The sequence below is a fragment of the Bradysia coprophila genome, assembly GCF_014529535.1.
Source record: "Bradysia coprophila strain Holo2 chromosome IV unlocalized genomic scaffold, BU_Bcop_v1 contig_84, whole genome shotgun sequence".
NCBI lineage: Eukaryota > Metazoa > Arthropoda > Insecta > Diptera > Sciaridae > Bradysia > Bradysia coprophila.
This window is the reverse complement of record NW_023503376.1, coordinates 2840790-2863111: the sequence shown is the minus strand read 5'-3', so window position 1 is coordinate 2863111 and position 22322 is coordinate 2840790. Positions and strand designations below refer to the sequence as shown.

General features: G+C 36.3%; 1 protein-coding gene across 1 annotated transcript; it reads right to left on the bottom strand.

The window, feature by feature from the left end:
• Positions 1 to 3051: 3051 nt before the first annotated feature.
• Positions 3052 to 5076, bottom strand: LOC119072852 (stress response protein NST1-like). The gene is made up of 5 exons (XM_037178164.1): positions 4918 to 5076; positions 4665 to 4782; positions 4399 to 4589; positions 4154 to 4332; positions 3052 to 3289 (listed from the first exon to the last, which is right to left on the bottom strand). Exons 1-5 carry the CDS (start codon positions 4975 to 4977, stop codon positions 3238 to 3240), a joined length of 600 nt encoding a protein of 199 aa, XP_037034059.1. The 5' UTR covers positions 4978 to 5076; the 3' UTR covers positions 3052 to 3237.
• Positions 5077 to 22322: the final 17246 nt, after the last annotated feature.

Sequence of the window (22322 nt, the reverse complement as noted above, 5' to 3'; positions counted from 1 at the left end):
TCCTCTATATACTATATACGCGACTTATATATATACATGTGTGTCGATGATATTATGAAATATGTGTGTTCGCCGAACACTGTTTGGTTATATATTGCTGGAAGCATGGTATTAAATGACTTCATATATAATAAGAGGGAATTTATATGTCGCAGAAGTATAGAAAATAAGTAAAATACAAAAAAAGAAATTGAAATTAAAGATTTATTTATAAGATTTCTTTTCGAAACATAAAAGTTTCCCGTCCAACTCTCACCGAACATTGGATGAAATATATTTATTGCGGTTTTTTTGTCGTTGTTGTTGTTATTGCTCTAATGAATGGGTCCCACACAACAACTCAGTATTAATGAATTAACCGAAATGCTATTTTCACTCATAATAATATCAAATAAAATTCCACAATAAAAATTACTAATAATTTACCAAAACGAAACCCTTTCGTTGACACCCTGATACAACCCCCTTTCGGCATAAATATATTTGCCACAGACATATATTTCATAAATAATCATAAACGTGAATTTGACACGACATTTAAATGCAGGGGAGGAATATTTTATGTATTAATGTGTGTACCCATATAGCTGTCGTCATGAGAGTTTGAAAATCTGGAACAACATGAAGAACAACATAGATAAATTTAGGCGAGGGGCGAGTCACATTTTGATGGAAATTCTATGAGTGAAATAACTAAGACTTAGGAAAATCCAACGGGACGTGGGATCTCAGTGGCCCATTGGTATAGTTATGGGGAATGAATTATCTACAAGATGAAATTAGGAAATTTAAGAAAGGCAAAAGCTAATATTTGAAGTTTCTAACCTTTAATCTTTTACGTAAAACGAAAAGCTTTTGAAAACGGAAAACTTTTGGAAACGGAAAGCTTTTGGAAACGGAAAGCTTTTGGAAACGGAAAGCTTTTGGAAACGGAAAGCTTTTGGAAGCGGAAAGCCTTTGAAAACGGAAAGCTTTTGGAAGCGGAAAGCTTTTGGAAACGGAAAGCTTTTGGAAGCGGAAAGCTTTTGGAAGCGGAAAGCCTTTGAAAACGGAAAGCTTTTGGAAGCGGAAAGCTTTTGAAAACTGAAACCTTTTGAAAACGGACAGCTATTGAAAACATTAGGCTTTTGAAAACGGAAAGCTTTTGAAAACATATAACTTTTGGAAACGGAAAGCTTTTGAAAAAGATAAGCCTTTGAAAACAAAACGCTTATTAAAACGGAGAGCTTTTGAAAACGAAAAGCTTTTGAAAACGGAAAGCTTTTGAAAACGAAAAGCTTTGGAAACGGAAAGCTTTTGAAAACGGTAAGCTTTTAAAAACGGAGAGCTTTTGAAAACAAAAAGCTTTTAAAAGCGGTAAGCTTTTGAAAACAGAAAGCTTTTAAAAGCGGAATCGTTGATCAGAGGCGAAGCCGAGGATCAACAAACACACGAAAATTAGATTTTTCGCGTTTATCCCGAGTTATATAATGGATAATGTCGTCGAATGAAACATGAAAAAAAACGGTTTTCGACGCATGATAGCAGGAAAAAACGCCCCCAATCTATTACATAGTTCGGGATGTAAAAGAATAACCTCGTTTTTGTATGTTTATTGACCTCGGTTTGGTCTCGGATCAATAAAACTCTTCATCTTTTCATCCATAGCTATCTCAGAGACTGTTCCGTTGCATATATCGATACTAAAGTAGTAAACCTATTCAATGTTAAATGTCCAATCATGTTGTCGGATTGCTCCTGAAGTTGGCCAGATTGGAGACTTAAGTTCGAATACGTTTCTAGCACTGATATAAACAAAGGAAAACAACTATCTCGATTATAAATCACACTAATTTGTATCTATTGCCTAGGAATAAAACGATTAATACTAAGATTGCGAGCTTCACTTCTAACTTGAAAATTTTATGTCACTTCTCTGTACAATGTAGGTGGACGGTCAATTTATAATTTTCAAATTTAACTCGTCTTCGTAGTCGTCCTAAATTTGCGTGACTTGTTCTGAGTCTCAAAATATAAAAACATTTTCCTTTCGTAAACGGCAGAGAGTGTCAAGTTATAATTATGACCACAAAATCTTGTACTTCTTTTGTTCAAGGTAAAGCTTAGAGTTATCAATTTACTTGTTAAAAATGCTCGGTGATCGAAGAATAATTTATTGAAAAAGTAAACTCAACTCTTAATCATGCCACTTTTGACGACTGCAAGTGGCACCATTGATTCTACGTCATCCGGTTATTCAAATTTTACTACCAAACGCTTACTATACTAAGGACTCAACTTTGGTATGAGCATAAACAAACGTAGAACACCCCTCATGTTTAAGTAAACTCTAAATGTGATTGTAGATACAATACATACATATACTACCATTGCACCCTCCAGTAAAATTGTAGAATAAATAAATATCAATAATTTGAGTTACCAAAATAATATTTTCATTGTTGATTTGTTGACTTGTTATATCCAAATTGAATTTTCAAAATGCCAACCCAGAAAGTAAAAGTTTTGATTTTTGTATATTTACCAAACAATTAGATTATTGTTTGCATTTTCTCTGCTTTTTTTCTCTCTTTCTCTCTAAAAAAAGTGGAAATTACGTAACCAGAATTCATATCGGTGGCAACGCAACATTGATTCATTCATATATCAAAAACAATGAACCAAGCAACGCTCATACCACACTTGGAAAATCCATTAGTTTTCTCACTGGGATTTGTTTAACTTCCTATCTCATCCCGTAAATCCCCAAAAATAAATCGACCACATGAACAATATGTCCAAGAATACGTGAGAAAATTAAGAGGTCGTTACCGTCGATTAAGAAAGTCGATTTACTTGAAATGCTTAGTTAGCGACAAATTAACCAAACATTTTGCTATTTTGTTAGAGGGTGAACGCTGAGGAATGAACATAAAATGAATTACGGGGATTTGTTGGATGTCGTTAATGGTATTAAGTGGTTGTTCGAGGAGAATAGACTCTCATACTTCTGGGTATGCGGACGACCCAGAAAGTTGTTACCATACGTTGATATTGAATCAAAGATTTTCGTTTAGGAAATTTTAACAAAAAAAAGTTTATTTCTGGTAACATAATGTCCGTTGAACGTGGAACCATTCAAACTTGTCGGAAAATAAAATTTTTAACAAAAAAAAAACTTCAAAAAATAAAAACAAAAAAATTAATTAATCCTTCTCGGAGCTGATATGAATGGATGTGTCGCGCGGTTTACGACTCTTATTTCTTTGCTTTGCGACGTCGTAATTCGGCCTCAACTTGGACGATGGCACTGCGAAATAGGAAACAATTATTGGGATAATTAACTAACTGCCGTTCAAGCGAGGATAAATGCGATAATAAGAAATGTAGGATCGGAAGATATGCCTGACATAACTATTGATGAAGTACATGCTGCAGTAGCCGAAATGAAGAACAAAAAGTCTCCCGGTGAAGATGATGTTCCAGTGGAAGCCATTAAACTAGGTGGCGACTCATTATAGGGTGCAATAACGACTTTGTTTAATCAATGTCTTCAATGGGAAGAAGTACCAGAAGCATGGGAAAATGCAGTGATAACATTGCTGCCTGAAAAAGGAGACATAACAAAGCTGGAAAACTATCGACCCATAAGTCTCTTATCAACACTCTACAAGTTGTTCATGAAAATAGTTACGAAGAGGAACACCAAGAAGCTCGACTTCTACCAACCTGTTGAACAAGCTGCTAGATCAGGATTCAGCACAAACGACATGTGATGAGAACGCTAATTGAGAAATGCAATGAATACAAGATTGCTGTGGTCTTGATATTCATAGACTTTGAAAAAGCTTTTGATTCAGTGGAAACATGGTCGATATTGGACTCATTAGACGAGTGCAGAGTAGACTCAAGATGTCTGATCGAAATTAGCCAAAATTCAAAATCAAAATTAACGAAATTTTGCAGATGACAAGGACAACCAGTACAAGGCGCATAACTAATTCTCCTGTTGCCACAACATTTAAAAACAAAAACTTTAACATTTGCAACCAGGTTCAGGTCAACAAGCCATTTCGGAGACAGAATTTTCTTCGAAAAAGGGGTAGTGACGACCGAGTTAGACAATTTTTTCGAACCAACTGAACCAACTGTTAGAAAAGTGGAATAAACTTACGTCTTCACATCTTTGGAAAAAGCATCCAACGTGTCGTTTCGCTCTTGTTTCATCGCTGCTTCTGCTTCCATTTCGGCCTTTACTTCTTCCTTCTTTTTTTCATGTTCTTCAATGCTCTTTATCGTCTCCTTCCTCTTCCGCTCAATTTCGACCAACTTTTGGCTCAAAACTTCGTCAGTCTGCGAATGAATTATGAGAAGATTAGATTTGAGCGATCCCACAACGACAACGAGGTGAAAACTTACGAAATTCTTCGGGATATCTTTGACGGACCGAAAAAATGTCATGATGCTGTCACTTTCGTCTTGCTTTTCAGCATCCAATTCACGCAGTGCACCACCCATTCGATTCATCTTCTCATCCAGTTCCTTTTCGATTTTGTCCCAGTGATAGGCCCCCCGGGCACTTTCCTTGGCTCTAAGTCTGCACTTTAGATCTGAAAGCGAAACAAACGCCTAACGATGTGGTTGCACTTTCCACCGGAATGAATTCAAAGAATGTGCAGTCTTACCGAGCTCGATATCGAGCTGATCGTTCTGCAACTTTAAACGTAAGTATTTGGTCTTCTTATCAATCAGAACGGCCCGATTTCGTTCCAGTTCAGCTCGAGCCCGTTTCTCCATTTCTTTCTGACAATAGATAAGACAATGGCGAAGCATAAGAGAACGTTCGCGATTCAAAATTGTCAAACAAGGACTTGAAATAATTCCGCCAATGCGTAATCGCCAACATCTGTCGCCAGATAAAATAATTTTGTGACTTACCGCTTCTTTGACCACATTTCTTAACTGCTGAAGCTTTTCTTGAAAATTCTGTTCGGACATGTTGATGTTTTTTGATTCAATTTGTCTTCACTTGCACAGCTAGGATCGAAGGTTTGTATCTGACTGAAGTCAGCAACGATACGATTACAATAGTCGCTTCCTGTAATCGTCGTCCTTTTGACAGTATCAAATTCAGAGAGATGGTAATCGATAGATAGATCCAAAAACTAGCGAAATGACAGAATATTAAAACATTCTGCCGAAAATAGAAGACGTGAGGGAAGTGATGTCTATGAAGAAAAAATGCGAACATCATTTATAGAAGGAGAAGGACACCGTTTGACGTGACTGACCTGAGATAAAAGTCCTTTGCAATTCTCTAATATACTCCGTCACAAAGACGGAAGAGTTGAAAAGTCGAGTTTTCGCGTGAAATTCATGAAAACCATGCGAAAACGTGACTTTTCATTTTTCGTCATAGTAACGTACAATATTTCTTGCGCTTGAAGACTGAAAATCCACGGATCTCGACACACAAACTATGATCGAAAAGTTTAATTTTTCAGAACTTCTCAGAGAGAGGTATTTGCGGCCAAGAAAGTACTTTCTCGACCGCTCTCTCCGGCCCTAAATGTACTATTTCATATATATTTTGTGCCACCGAGAATTGAAATACGACTCTTTTCAGCATTCATTTTAGTGTTGTAAAGTGATTTATTTCAGCGCCCATTTGATGGGATATTTCAACACTCAAAGCAGTGTTGTTATGGAATTTGTATGAGTTATTACAGCATTCGTTTTAGAAAATGCAAAGCAATGTGATCGATCAAATTTGAAGAGTGATTGTTTACCATGAAAATTATGATTTTTTTGGGCATTTGTCTATTTCAATTCTCGGTTGGCACAAAGCATGATGTGTTACACGTATTGTAATGAGATTTTTTCAGCACACGACCCAATTTTCCTTACTCGCTCCGCTCGTAAGGAAAACTTGGGTCTAGTGCTGAAAAAATCAACATTACAATACTTGTAACACAACATACTATTTCCGGCCGCGATCAAGTGTGCATGCTTTAGTGTTGAAATGGCTCCACCTCGTTAGGACAAGCTTACGACTAGTACCGAAAAATGTCGTCACTTGGAACAAAACGTACTGTTACATGCTCTGGATACCAAAAAAATGCTTCATTGATGAAATCAACGGTTTGCGGTGCAGAAGCATGCAAAATTTTATATTGTTGCAACTCCACTCCAGCGATTAAAAGGCCCGTCATTGGGAAATGACAGGACAGTTTCCCGAAAATGTATGGAAAATTTTATCACAAAAATTCACCGAAAAGATTCAAAGAAACTCACCTCTTATGCTTTCCATTGTATTCGGGCATAGTCTCTTTAGGTCGCCAAGGCATATTTGAACACTAAAACACTTTTTACTCGATGCAAAAACAAAGTTTTTTTTTTTGTTTTGTCGCGACAAAAACACAGAAAATATTTCGACACAACTGTGACACTCCGCTATTATAAGGACTAGAATGAATGTTTGCTGTGTTCACTTCGGCGGTAAAATATTTTCATTCAAAAAAGTGTCCGACACTTCAACGATGGTAGACATTTATTAAAATTGTAACCTCTCCCACTTCTTTAGTAAGCTAACAAGACTTCGCTGAGTCTAATTATGCCACCTCTTCGAACAAAAATATCGGCTGAGGTCGAATAAATCTCCGCTGAGCTTTAACAAACCTCCGCTAAGCTCTAATAATTCTCCGCTGAGCTTTGACAAACCTCTAATGAGTTCTAATAATTCTCCGCTAGGCTTCAATAAGAGTCTGTCAAACCTTAGCACGTAGTAGTAAGGCAATGAAGCTAAGCGAACACTCAATAAGCATCAGCGGATACCTAATTGTTGCTATGATTTAATAAGACTCCACTTAGCTTTGGCAGATCTCCGCTGAGTGTCCGATTCGCTCCATTAAGCCATCCTGCAACTTGCTTAGGCCTAACGGACACTTCCTGAAGCCTAGCAGAGAATTATTAGAGCTCAGCGGAGGTTCGTTAAAGCTTAGCGAGGAATTATTAGAGCTCAACGGAGAATTATTCGACCTCAGCCGATATTTTTATTCAAAGAGGTGGCATAATGAGACTTCGCGAAGTCTTCTTAGCTTACTAAAGAGGAACGAACATTTATTTACGCTCAGTGCAGTCTTACGAGAGGCTAAATTTTTAATAAATGCTCTCCCATCGTTGAGAGAATGTCCGCTGAGCTCTCGTAAAGCTTTAAAAAATGGTCGATGAACATTATTAAATGTATACGCTACCCTTTGTCAACCGTTTGATGATTGTTTTTAAATGTCCGACACTTTTTTGAAAATATTTTACCGCCGAAGTGAACACAGCAAACATTGATTCTAGTACTTATAGTAGCGCAGTGTCACAGTTGTGTCGAAATATTTTCTGTGTTTTTGTCGCGACAAAACAAAAAAAAACTTTGTTTTTGCATCGAGTAAAAAGTGTTTTAGTGTTCAAATATGCCTTGGCGACCTAAAGAGACTATGCCCGAATACAATTTTGACACCATATGAATTTTTGTGATAAATTTTTGCATACATTTTCGGGAAACTGTCCTGTCATTTCCCAATGATGGGCCTTAACACAGTACTCTTCAATCGAAAGTTCCACTTCACAACAGAAAATGACAGTTTTCACGTATCACCTATCGGTGGAATGCTCTGCATTGCATCGAAGTTACTTGTGATTCGGTGCTAGAGAGAGCTTTGCTCTGTCGCGTAATAAAATTACTTCTTTCGCATGTATAAAACTATCGGCCAAAAATAGCTTACAATGGAAGTGTGATGCCAGTCCATTTATCCACTTACAAAAGAATTGATATCGGCGGGAGTGACGCTTATGCTTTTACACGTACAAGGAATCTCTAGGACAAATATATTTATCTTCGCAGATAAAATAGCGTATGCACCTCTGTCCATAGCCAAAGTGTACAGTTTGAGGATTTGGATTAAGCACCACGCTTTCGGCTTCCTACTTAACTTCTCAATCATCAAAATAAACATTTTGGACAGAATAATCTACTATTAGTACTTAGTACGCTTAGCCTATTGAACAAGTAACAAACAGAAAACTAAAGCTTTTCAAACAAGCTGAGTCTTCAAGAATAGCCGTAATTGAACCAGTTGATATTTTAGTGACAGATATACTCACAACAAAACATAAATAAATTTAAGTTATTATAGTGGCGACACCAGCAACCCTTCTGGCATACACTTTCAGCATTTATTTACGTTAATTTAATCTAAATGTTATACGCTCTTGATTACTTCCAACACAATATGACATCATTGAACGACAGTAAAATTCAATTATTCTCCCCACAATTGCAAAGTAAGGGACACGCCGCGCTACAATTCGGTGATGTAATTTTCGATATTTATATGCCACAAAAACTTACGGTAGATAGACGACTGTGTGGGGTGGTAAGATTGAAATGTCATGATTGCATCCCAAAGGGCAGCTTTAACTACACAACAACTTTCATCTTCTTGGTACACTCAAACGTTAACATTCATAAAACTTATGAGTATTTAATGCGAATACCCTTGTATCCTCTTGTGCAGGGTACGTTGTTTGGTAGTACGTAGTACACACAAATTCAGCGGAGAGATATGAAATTGTGTGTATGAAATATCATTGTAGACAATTTTTTTCTTTCTTTCTTTCTTTACTCTCCGAGTTCATGTACATGAATAACATCACATCACACATCTTTCATTTGTATTTTAGTAAAATCCACCGGAAATCTTAAGAGATGTCAGCTACAACATGCATACATATACTTATGCGATGAGATGTGGTTTTTATGAAAAGAAAAGATTTTTTTACCCGCTGGTTGTGCTGCACTAGAGATTCAAGAGATTGGCTATATTATTATAAATATGTGGATCGTATCATGGGTTTCATATGCTGTACCATCACATTTTTATGTGTAATGTATGGTAAATGCGAAAAAACGAACGATTTTTTTATATGTTTAAATACTTAATGCATACAGTAAGGGAGTGAGGTGAAGTCATTGCAAAATGACGTCGAACGGTTGAATGATCAAGATTCGTCTTAAATCTCCTAAATTTCCAGTGACCGGTCATTTCTTGGGAAAAATCAACGGGAAACCTTTTGTAAAGATCTTAAACAATATTTTGCAATTTCCAATCACACATTTAGCACCCATTGCTCCATTGGCAATATAATGCCAGCGTGTACTGATTTTCGTCGTTTTTTGTTGTCATAAATTCACAAACTGCATTTTACCAACATTTCTATCGCAACAATACAATCGAATATATATCATTTGACAACAAAACGCAAAAAGGAAAACGCGCTGTTTAGAGGTTTCCTTATGACAAACATATCGGTGAAAGGTGTGTGCCTGTTTGTATGAAAATGTTCTTGTGTAGATATGAAAGCGGTTGAGTACCTTTACACTCTTTTTTTTTCTTCTTCCTTCTTCCACCATTTATGTGTGCAATAATGTCTAAACGGAATAGGGAATATAATAGTAAATCCCGAAAATAAAATAGAAAATCTCTTTCATCCGCACGCTGAGTGACTGATGGGATTTTATTATGGTTGGAGTGAAGGCATGGTGTATATTATGTGGAATGTACAAATTTGAATTTAACGATTGCATGACTTTCGTGAGGTGGTGTTACGGATGTGGGGTGTCAGTTTATTACACATCCATTTCTTGAGTTTAGTTTTATTTGTTGATATAACTGACTTTCACTTTATTACACCTTTACGTTGACATTCCGATTCGCTGAACTTGAATTTTTGTTGAATCGTCTCGATAAATCAGGCAACAAACCTAGTTCCATTTTAATTGTGTGTGAACCCACGTCAGTTATGGACAGCCGCTTATTGCTTATTAGAAACTAGGCCCCACCTCTTGGGTGGGTCAGGTCCCATGACTGGCTATTTTTTTCTATAATTTCTGTTACAGACGGCTGTCATCTGTTATCGACAACGACAGCAAGAATAAACGACAAGCTCTGACTGATGAGGTCTTATATAGCAAAAAGCATGTTCCAAACAAATGAAGTAAAAGATTTCTGAAATCATCTCTGTAAATTTTCGATCAAATGAAGTAATAGATCAGCTAGTAAAACTGTTAATATGCTTTCTGTCTGTGACAGGTTAAATGAGGTGGTGTTTTTGAGATCACAAAATTAAAGTCACATGAAAAGGTGATGTCTCTTTTATTTAGAAAACAGCAGTCATCACATGCTTCATTTTACTCATATTTATTTAATTTCATGAAGAAACAAATAGAGCTATGAGTTGAGCCAGCGAGCGATGTCTTACTCCTAATATGAGTCTCCTATATATAGTCTACTAGAAGCGCTGAACAGGTGGCGCATTTCTTGCCTACCTCTTGAAAAAAAAAACTCATGTGAATTACGACCCTCGCTTCGCTCTGACAAAGTTCACACTCGTACAAACACTTTAGGAACGAAAAAATTTCTTTTAACATGTTACAGACGGCTGTCATCTGCTATCGACAACGACAGCAATAATAAAAGACAAGCATCGACAAATGATGTCTTGTACAGCAAAAAACGTGGTCAAAACAAATGAAGTAAAAGATTTCTGAAATCAATCTTTGAAAATCTTCGATCAAATGAAGTAATAGATCAAAAGATTGAAAAAATTAAACTTGTGTGAATTACGGCCCTCGCTTCGCTTGGGCCGCAAAGTTCACACTCGTTCAAACATTTTAGGAACGAAAAAAAATCTTTTAAGAATACGGATTTCACGCAAAAATTTTCGTATATCCCAGATTACTAGTCCAATTAAATTTAATGTTCGAGTTTAACCACATGAATTACGCTACTGGTCGAAATTGATTTTTGAAGCCTCTGAGAATTACTCTATTGGTTTCTCAAGCAAGCAAAAACTTTTTTGGGAAGTACATCTAAATTGTTAGACCAGAAATCCAGAATTTCACTACTCGTCAAATAAGAAATTTTTCTGGAAATCCGTTGCAAAAATGTCGTGGTATAACAAGTTATGTTTACAATTACTCCAAACTCACTACTCCAATATCATTATCTGTCAATTAAAACAAAACATTTGAAAATCGGGTAGAAATTACTCAAGTTATCGCGTGGTAACAAAAGAAAGCGTCTGTGTAGAATTTCTCCCATCTCGTTGTTCGAACATTATCCATCTGCAAACTCAGCCTCAAGAGTTTCAATCTTCGTCGGTTAAGACAAAAAATTTGAAAATCTGAAAAGAATTAGGGAAGTTATCGCGGTAACAAGGAATAAAATTCTCTTGAGAATTACTCCCATCTCATTACCCCAATATTGCCCATCTACGAACTTAACCTCATGATTTTCATTATCCGTCGATTAAAACCAAAATTTTGCAAATCGGTAAAGAATTACTCGAGTTATCGAGTCCACAAGTGTACGGACGTTTTCTGTATTTAACGTTTTTTCCCAATGTAGAACATTTTCAAAATATCAAAGTGAACTTAGCGTTACGGACATTTAAGGGTATTTTCTTTCATAAGACCCTGACTTTCAGTCAAGGGAATTATATGCGGAATTTTCCTGATAGAGAAACTAGCTGTATTTTGGTGCAATTTGGTATAAAAGCGTGAATTTTTTACCATTGATAAATATGCATTTGAGGATTCCAAAACGATTAGGAGACTTTGAACAAGTTACTAGCACCATCTATATCCGGTTGAAGTTTTCGATGCAGATGTAACTTTTATGATTTTCTGCGTAGCGGTAATCGAAACTGCTTGAATTTGGGTGCCATCACATATCTCACATCATTCATCCTTTGATCCGGAGAGCACTCCGTTTAGCCTCCGTCTACATGACAGTTGTAAAACAGAACAAAAGAACTGTTACGCAAACGGAGTGGAAATTGAATTTATTTCAATTTTTTACTCCGTTTACGTGACAGTTCTTTTGTTCTGTTTTACAACTGTCATGTAGACGGAGGCTAAACGGAGTGCTCTTTTTAGGTGAAAACTATACTTAAGGGTCCCAGGTAAGCGTTCAAAGTAATATGGTGCTGTTTGAGGCGGTAATGGAATTTGTAGGGTCGGCCAAAGTTCGCCGAAGGAGAGAAACTAGCAGATTTTAGCAGATTTCGTGAACTCAATCTTTTTTTAAATGAAAAAACCCAGTACTAGTCTCATTAAATCAAAATAAAAAATCACGAAAAAAATTGGCCATGCAAAAGGGAATTTTTGATGAAAACTGCAACTGTTTCTCCTCAGTTTAAAAATATCATTTTTAAGTACCAGAAATATATAACTTTGTCCACCAATGCTATCGATTCCCAACCAATGTCTACTACGGAGAACATTTAATATTATCACAACGAGGAGTCCAACAAGGCGATCCACTCGGACCAGCATTGTTTTGTTTAGTCATTCAAGATATTATTTCGTTCTTGCAAGACCTGGATCTGAATGTATGGTACCTAGACGATGGTACAATCGCCGGAACCCCTGCAAATGTTTTGAAGGCTTTCAAATCAATAATGGAACAGGCACACGAAATTGGGTTGGAATTGAATCATGACAAATGTGAACTTTCGATTTTAGAAACTGAATTGGAAGAAATAAAGACCGCGATAGAACAAAAATTCCAATTAATCTCAGACGGCATTCAATCAATGACACCCGAAAATGCTTTCTTATTGGGAAGTCCTTTAACCTATGCAGCGTCAATATTGTGCTTGACCAAGAAAATATCAGACTTACAGAATTTGACCACAAGACTCAAGAATTTAAGCATGCACAGCGCTTATTTTTTGCTGCGAATTTCAATTACAACTCCTCGTTTGATTTTCTTTTTACGAGGTTCACTAATGTGGCGTAATGAATCTGGCCTATCACAGTATGATGAAGTTTTGAAACGTTCACTCGAATCAATTTTCAATATCAACCTCACCGAACAAGTCTGGATTGAGTCATCCTTACCCATCAAAAAGGGAGGAATTGGTATACGTCATGCCTCCGATATTGCTCTTCCATGTTTTTTGTCATCATTGTACAACGCATCCGCCTTATTAGATCGACTGTTACCTGAAACTTATCGACATGTAGATCCGACTAAGGTGGATTCAGAGGAACGATGGTACAGAGAATTTGGTGAATTGCCAGAGGAGTCACTGCGTATTTATCAAAGTGTATGGGAATCGTATGAAATCTATCAAAAACTTGTTTGGATTAACAACTCACTGAACAAAAACATAGACAGAGCACGATTTCTGGCAAATTCTTCGCAAGAATCTGGAGCATGGTTGCACACTCTACCATCACGTCCTCTGGGGACACATTTAAGCAATGATGAGTTTCGAATATCTGTTGGCCTACGTCTTGGTGCCGCGATTGTCCAGCCTCATAAGTGTGTGTGTGGAACTAAAGTTGATGAATTCGGTAGACACGGTTTGTCATGCAGCAAAGCATCGGGCACAAATTCGAGACATGGAGTGTCTAATGATTTGATCCAACGAGCCTTAAAATCGGCCGAAGTTCCTTGCAGACGTGAGCCGCCCGGTTGTTCCAGACCGGATGGTAAGAAACCGGATGGATTAAGCCTCGTTCCATGGGCAAGAGGAAAATCCCTCCTATGGGATTTTACTTGTGCAGACACTTTCGCACCGTCATACGTTAACAAAACGGCCCGTCAATTGGGTTGGGCAGCTAAACAAGCAGAAACTCGGAAATTCGATCACTATGCGAACTTAAGAGACCAATTTATATTTGTTCCAGTGGCAACGGAGACATCTGGTGTGTTTGGCAAATTGGCTTTGGAATTGTTTAAAAAAATTGGTTCAAAGATATCTGAAAAAACACACGAAAAGCGAGCGACCAGCTATTTCATTCAAAGAATAAGTTTGGCGATACAACGCGGTAATGTAGACTCTATTCTGGGAACATTACCACCGTCGAAAAATTTGAATGAAATCTATTATCTATAAATGTATAGAACAAACTGACTTAATAAACCATCTATTTTTAAGAATATTTGGAAAAACTACGGGAAAAACGTGCACTAAAAAAAACTTTGTCACTTCAGTTTTCGTTTGAGCCCAATATTCACGCCGTCAGTGTGCCTAAAATTTGAATTTTGAGTGAACGATTCGATGAAAAAGTTAACCAAAAAATACATTTCAACGCTTCCTTGTATGAAAATGACGCTACGTTAGAAAGACCTACGCACTTTCCATTTTGAATTTCGACCGCACTAACGGCGTGAATTACTCGTGTGAAAACTTCAACCGGATGTAGATGGCGCAAGACGTCACTTTTTCAAAGTCTTCTAATCGTTTTGGAATCCCCAAATCCATATTTAACGGTGACAGAAAATTCACGCTTTTATACCAAAATGCACCAAAAAATTTATTTTGTTCAACTAGTGAGCCCTACTAGTTCAACAAGTCCCTGTATCATCCAATGAAAGTATAAACCAGGTATTGTCTGTTCATACCAACCGGAGGACTTGGCTATTTCATATAAACAAACTCACCTCCAATGAGTGGTGAGTTTGTTTATATGAAATCGCTATGTCCTCCGCTCCATACAAAGTTTGACATTCGACCATACCTTGTGTTGACCAAGGCTGTATACTTTGGGGAGGTCACGCAGATACAGATACGCGGGTTACACACCACAGTTGATGATAAAATGGCCGATTTCATACAAAAATTCACCTAATCTGATGATTCTCGTCGTCTTGATGATGTGGTGAATATTTTTACATGTAAAATCATCAGAAGTGGTGTGTTCCCGCGTATCTAATAAAATGGCGGTCTGCGTGACCTCCCCAAAGTATACAGCCTTGGTGTTGACGTTCATTGGTATCATCAATTTTTAGCCTTTCCTTAACCCAAACGCAAAAGGCAATTGTATCCATGAATCGAGACCTATATTTAAATTGGCAATACCCTCCCACGCATAATGCATATGTTCTACTTATTGCTTAAACTTAATCTCAACATATCGTCTCAACACCAGAGAAATGATACAGATGATGTAAGGCGACACCAACGCCATCTGTTATCATTTCTCTGCGAAATTAGCCACAGGTGTGACACTATTCACGCTATTCACATATATTTTATGTTAAAGTGTCTGGAGGATCAAATTAGCTAAGAAACTCTGTCTCTATCTTTAATTAGATGCCACAGCTTGCCAGCCCACAAAATCCTTGACAAAATCCACTGGCGCATACGTATTATTATTGTTCAATATTGTTATATTTCGTACATGGTCAAGTACATTATGTGGATTGTATGTGAAGGCTGACGACCATTAGATGCGATATACGATAACATAACAAAAGGTAGGGGAAAAAGTGTCGAAGCCGGAGTTTTTTTGTATTTGTTGCTCGATTACACCTGACGAAAATGGCACTAACATTTTATAAGCGGCAAACGAATCGCGATATAATCAAGAGGTTGATAACGAATCCACTGCCCTGGTTATTAGTTTTGAACTAATATTCTACATCCGCTACTTCCTCTGTAATCTGCTATTTATTATTAATTTTCATGTGGTATTCTGTGGTCAAGAATACATACCTGCAACGGCACAGATATTTCTGCACTTTGCTTACAGCTATTAACCATTATGCACACATGGTCTTTCCTCCGCATTGCAATATACATTTTCTGTATAATACACATACCCAAACCATCAGGGAGAATAAATGTTCTGGTTTTTCATCATAATTTTAAAACAGAAAATACCAGGCACACAACATCAATACAACTTCTGATGCACATTGAAGTGTTCTTAGTAATTTAAAATTTTCCGGAAAATTAATTTCTGAATATTTCATAAGAACGAATTCCATACAGCCCCGTGTTGTATACTTTACTTTACTTGTTGATACAAAATTTAAAATTTATGATATTGCTTTCTGAACGTTTGCACCAAATTTATTTTATTTTTTTTTCTGCTGCTTTTTTTCGGTAAAACAAATGTTATTTTTTACGGGCCATGGTTACTCCACATTTATATAAAAATTTTCCTTTGCTCAAATGTATTTTTCCATACAAAACGCCCGTCAGTGTGTATGTATTAATCGCCCAAAACCACTTACAGTGGAGGTGTGACGCAAGTCCTGTTATCCACTTACAAAAGAAATGATATCGGTGTAGGTGACGCTTACAGATTCGACACGCAAAAAGGTATGCGTCACAAATGGCAGCTGATGAGGAAAGTACGCGAAAGTTTTAACAACAAAAATTTTACCAGAAAAATTTTAGGAAGAAAATTATGATAAAAAAGTTTGCGTCAAAAAGTGGCAGATGATTCGGCTATCTTCCGTTTGAATTCCATTCTTTAAAGGAATATATTTTACAATTTTAAAAAATTTCCTTCCTCAACATCTGCCACTTGTGACGCAAACTTTTTTATTATAATTTTCTTCCTAAAATTTTTCTGGTAAAATTTTTGTTGATAAGCCTTTCGCGTACTTTCCTCATCAGCTGCCATTTGTGACGCATACCTTTTTGCGTGTCGAATCTGTTAGCGTCACCTACACCGATATCAGTTCTTTTGTAAGTGGATAACAGGACTTGCGTCACACCTCCACTGTAAGTGGTTTTAGGCGATATCAGCTCTTTTGTAAGTTGTGATTTTTTAGAATTTGGTCGCAGATAATAGACAATCATATTGTGCAGTTTGAACGAAAATATTCTTCTTACAAAACTGTATAACTTTCTCTTTGATCTAAACCTTCCAGCTTTCATTTGACGAAAATTGAAAATTTTACGAAATTCAAAAATTTGACGAAAATCGAAAATTTGACGAAAATCGAAAATTTAATGAAAATCGAAAATATGACGCACTTAAAACGTTCATAGCTCACAAATAGACGACTTTTTAGGAAAACTATGAACCACGTGTCGACTAGTATGTGAAACTCTATAAAATTGTCTTTTATACGAACTTTCTATATGCCATATTTTCCGAGTTATGGCTGACATAGCTCGCACTTAGAACGCTCGTAGCTCCCAAATAGACGACTTTTTAGGAAAACCATGAAACACGTGTCGACTAGAATGTGAAACTCTATAAATTTGTCTTTTACACGAGGTTTCCATCTGCCGTATTTTCTGAGTTATGGCTGACATAGCTCGCACTTAAAACGCTTGTAGCTCCCAAATAGTCGACTTTTTAGGAAAACCATGAAACACGTGTCGACTAGAATGTGAAACTCTATAAATTTGTCTTTTAAACGAATTTTCTATCTGCCATATTTTCCGAGTTATAGGTCTCATAGCTCAATAGCTTAACACGCTCATAGCTTCGAAATTATAAGCTTTTATAAAAATTTCTTCAAATTAGTTTCTCCCTGAAAATTTCAGCCAAATCCACCGGTAAATTAAAAAGTTTCGCCGTAACAAAGTAACAGATAACAGAGTAACAAAGGTTGGTAAAATTCATCAATTTCAAAATGTATGAAAATGAATGTCTTCATACGATTTTCCAAAGTTTGAAAATTAATATCTCGGCCAAATCGGAACTTTATGAGGCGTGTGATAGCTCGTTGAACTCGCATGGACGCCCAGATTACGAATAAAGTACTTTGGGGGTAGTAGGAGCAAAGGGGGAAAAGTCGGAAAAGTTGTGTATATATGTTCCTTAGTCCTGCGGAAAAATTTTTTGTCAAATTTTTCAGTGTGAACGGACTTGCGTCACGGCCCTTCACTAACGTAGGGCCATGATACTACTTATACTTATGTGTTGCCGCTTTTTATGTACATGATTCTTCTTCCCCTATCATAATTTTAAGCAATGTCACATAATCGCAAAATTTTATGAGGCTCTAAAAGACATTAATAAAAACCAATCTGAAATAGAGACGATAGCGAAATGTGAAATTTAAAGGTTGAAATTAAATTAAAAATGCCATCTAAAAAAAAGTGTGTAATCTCCGGCAATGGGCATCGCCATATACTTTCTTTTTTGTCACATTTCCACGCAGTGATAAGTAGCAATTATAATGAAAGCAGCCAAGCAATGTCAAAAAAAGTATTTATTTTTCTTCGTTTTTTTTTTGCTTCTTTTTTTCTTTTCTCAGAATGAAAACTCATTTAAAATTAATGGGCAATATGTTGGAAGAAGTGGGGCAGTTACAGAAAAAAAAAATCTCTGTTGACATAAATAAAATGATAGAAATATGACATTGAACAATTTTTTTTTGAAATATTATCTATCTTATGGATGGCTTCAAGCAATTTACGATGGTGAGAACTTGACATGTGTCTTGAAGATTTCCCCCCTTATCATGTTATGGTAAAACATTCCATATACATACATAAGCCCTATACGGGAAAATGTGTGTAATAGGTTAGACTTTTGAAATATATACACAAACTTTTTTTTGTATATGGTGGAACGGAATTGAAGTCAAAGACGAATGTAGCCTGAAGTGAAATACGATTTCTAGGCGGATATATCAAATGGGTTGTTACATCGCTCTAATACTTTAACTTTATGCAGCACGAAACATATGTACCGCTCAGGCAGTTACATATTAACGGCGTTGTTAAACAACGCCTTGCGTTTTTTCGTTGAATCGATTGGAGTGTGTGGAGGATTTGCTTCGTTCGTTAGGATTTTCAATTAATGGTAAAGCATACTTTGTAGGTGTCAAATTCAGTAAATTGATAGAGCTTACCAAATTCAAAAGCGAGAATGTGCAAAGGAACGCAGCGTTGTATGCTCAATGAGTACACAACGCTGCGCTAATTTGTACATTCTCGCGTTATGAGTATCACTGATGTCTGTGATTCTTCTCATTACTAGAGAGTCAGCGTTAAAATATCCTTCTGATGCCATTTTTTACTTGTACAACGAGCTTCGTTATAACAGGTGCCTAACTACATGTTTCGCCTTTGACTCGTTTTAGTAATTTTAATTCTTCCACGCGAAGACTAAAGACAATTGTTGAGAAAATTACTATTTCCAGTACATTTGAGAGCATTCTGTCGGCTATCACTAGGGGCACTGATCAGGGAAATCTCTAGTATCACGCTGTCCCTCAACCAAGATAAACTTTTTTGACCTATCTATGCAGAACGTTATTACGTTATTATAAAAAATGGGTGAGGCGACATAACTACACGGTCAATATCGTCAGGAACGATATTATCGTTTTTTAGACGATAGTATCGTCTAAAAAACGATAGTATCGTTTTTTGGACGATAGTATCGTTTTTTAGACGATAGTATCGTCCAAAAAACGATAGTATCGTTTTTTAGACGATACTATCGTCTAAAAAACGATAATATCGTCTAAAAAAATTTCATCCAGGACGATAATATCGTCTAAAATTATAAATTTTAAAATATTTTCAGGACGATATTATCGTTTTCTTGACGATATTATCGTTTAAAAAAACGATAATATCGTTTTTAAACGATAATATCGTTTTTAAACGATAATATCGTTTTTTTGGACGATACTATCGTTTTTTTGGACGATACTATCGTTTTTTTGATGATACTATCGTCTAAAAAACCATATTTCGTTCAAAAGACGATAATATCGTTTTTTTGACAATAATATCGTCCTGGATGAAAATATCCGCTGGACGATATTATCGTTATTTTTTTTTCTGAACAAATTTATCGTTATTTTGGACGATATTATCGTCCTGGTCGATAATTTTTGGGTCGATAATATCGTTCTGGACGATAGTATCGTCCAGAACGATAATATCGTTTTTAATTTATTAATTTTTTTAAATTTGAGACGATAATATCGTCCAGGACGATAATATCGTTTTTAATTTATTTAAAATAAAAATTCTAGACGATAATATCGTCCTGGGCGATATTATCGTTCTGGATGGTTGTTGAAGACGAAACACAAAATCTTGTAGATAAACACCTTTTTATAGACGGCAAATATATATTAAAAATTGGTTCATTTGGTTCCGTAAATTTAAATTTTATATAGAAAAATTCCACAGACTAATTATGAGACGATGCGAGAAAAAAAAATTAACTCCTAAGTTCCGACACCGTTCCGGCGCCCGGCTCGCATTGCGGCCCTCCGCTTCGCTCCGGGGCAATGGGCCGGATCGCTCGGCGTGTTAAAACGCTTTTTATGTACAATCAAAGTTGGTATTCATTTCGTAAAAAGATGAATTATTTAGGGACGAACTAAACGCCTTTTTTAAACACTGATGTGTAGGTGATTTCCTCTGACAATTGTTTTTCGATATTTTGGAAGAGAATTCGGTTCTTGCTGCACCTCTGAGTAAAATTAAGTCCTGGACAATATTACCACCCAAAACTAAACGATAATATCGTCCTGGGCGATATTATCGTTTTTTTAAACGATAGTATCGTGTTGGACGATATTATCATTTAAGAAAACGATAATATCGCCCAGGACGATATTATTGTTTTGGACAATATTATCGTACAGAAAACGAAAATATCCATTAGATTTTCTAGAACGGTAATATCGTCCAGAAAACGATAGTATCGTTTTCTGAACGATAATATCGTCCAGAAAACGATACTATCGTCCAGACAATATTTTAGAATTTTCCAATTTAGACGATATTATCGTCCTGGATGAAAATTTTTTGGACGATAATATCGTTTTTTTGGACGATACTATCGTTTTTTAGATGATAGTATCGTCCAAAAAAACGATAATATCGTTCCTGACGATATTGACGGTGTCGAAATGTCCCGCCACCTTAAAAATGAATAGAGGGACAGTCATTTAAAACAGGTTTCAATGTAATTCGATAAGATCCTTCCCATTATATAAAACTTAGAATTGTCCATGTAAAATACACGTGAAACAGTTTCCGTTTCACCGTCCAAAATGAAGGTTTTTGTAAGGGTACCCGCAGAGTTTTTACCGAGGTTAGATCATTCAATAAAACTTTATCTAAGATGAGAGACTCCGTGGTTTTTATTTTACATCCTTTTACAGTAGTTCTAGAAACTCTATGATCGCTTCTGGCCGACCATGTCCATTTTTCGTATCTCGCGAGTTTTGAGTGACCCTTCCAACCTACATAACTCCCTTACTACAACTCACCACCACCCAGGACTATATTTTCTACACGAATCAGAGTAATCTTCGCAATATTCAAAATTTGCTATTTTTTCATTTGCTATCGACAACAACGACAATACTAAACGATGGGCAATGGCTAGTGTTCTCTTATATATGAAATAGTATGGTAAAAACATTGAGGTGATAGATTTTGTGTCAAACATCATGAGATACTTTTAACAAATGAAGTAACAGAATTAATGATTTGGTTGAGAAACAATCGCTGTTTGTAGAACGCTGTCGAGTTTGCTTGGGAATATTGTTGATAAAAGGCGAATCCGTAAACATGACTTTTCATTTTTATACCGTCGTGGTATGAAGAGTGAACACAACAGAGATAGATATTTAAGAACTAATTTCACATAGTTCACACAGACGCTTATTGATATGGATGTAGAAAACAATTATTCATTTTTCCACATACGTAACGTACATCCAAAGTGACATCAGCACCATTATTATTTTGTCCTTAACCTTGACAATTTTATCCATTAATTTTTTTCGGACATTAGCATGCATGTGTTGTTATTAGAAAAACAGATAAATCACTCCGATGTACGTAGTCACTGGATAGAATTTATGGCATGGTGGTAGATCTATTTTTGATGGATATTTATAGGCGTAGAATGAAAAAATATAGCGAGTTGTGTCTTATAGATGTTTCATGTCACCACCCACTGTACGATAGACTAGACACAAAGTCAAACTCCTAGACGCTACTACTACTAATTTTTGGTGTTCGATTTCAATAGATTAAGGTTAACTCGCTTAGTTTGTGTTTGTTATTACGTATGTGGAAGCAAGGGTTTTCAGGGGGTGTAATGCAAAGTATATAAACACTGAAGGTAATGCAGACTCTCAGCGGATCAGAGAAATTACGGATCCAAACTTTCAGGTGAATTCGTTTTCGTATGTTGTCTCAAAGTATATAAACACTGAAGGTAACGCAAATCCGCAAGAACACACGGACTCCTACTTTCGGTTGAATATAGTTTTTATAATGTTGGACACAAGTCAAATTTACTTTGTTAGGTTGCAACACATGCCAAAACTCAATACTATACAACACACTTCCAACAACATTATAGCGCCAAACGTTACGGATGCAACATTACAAATCTTATATTCACCCGGAACTTGGGGTCCGCATTTCCAAAGTATATAAACATGCTGGAGGTAATGCAAATCCCCAAAAACTCACGGAACCATACTTTCGGGTGAATATAATTTTTAACACAACAAATTGTATGGAGAACAACACATTTC

Coding starts and splice junctions, on each gene's coding strand:
- LOC119072852 (XM_037178164.1), bottom strand. CDS start 4,977: ATGTCCGAACAGAATTTTCAAGAAAAGCTTCAGCAGTTAAGAAATGTG. Junction 4,783..4,917: donor GAAATGTGGTCAAAGAAGCG/GTAAGTCACAAA, acceptor ATCTATTGTCAG/AAAGAAATGGAGAAACGGGC. Junction 4,590..4,664: donor TCAGCTCGATATCGAGCTCG/GTAAGACTGCAC, acceptor TTTCGCTTTCAG/ATCTAAAGTGCAGACTTAGA.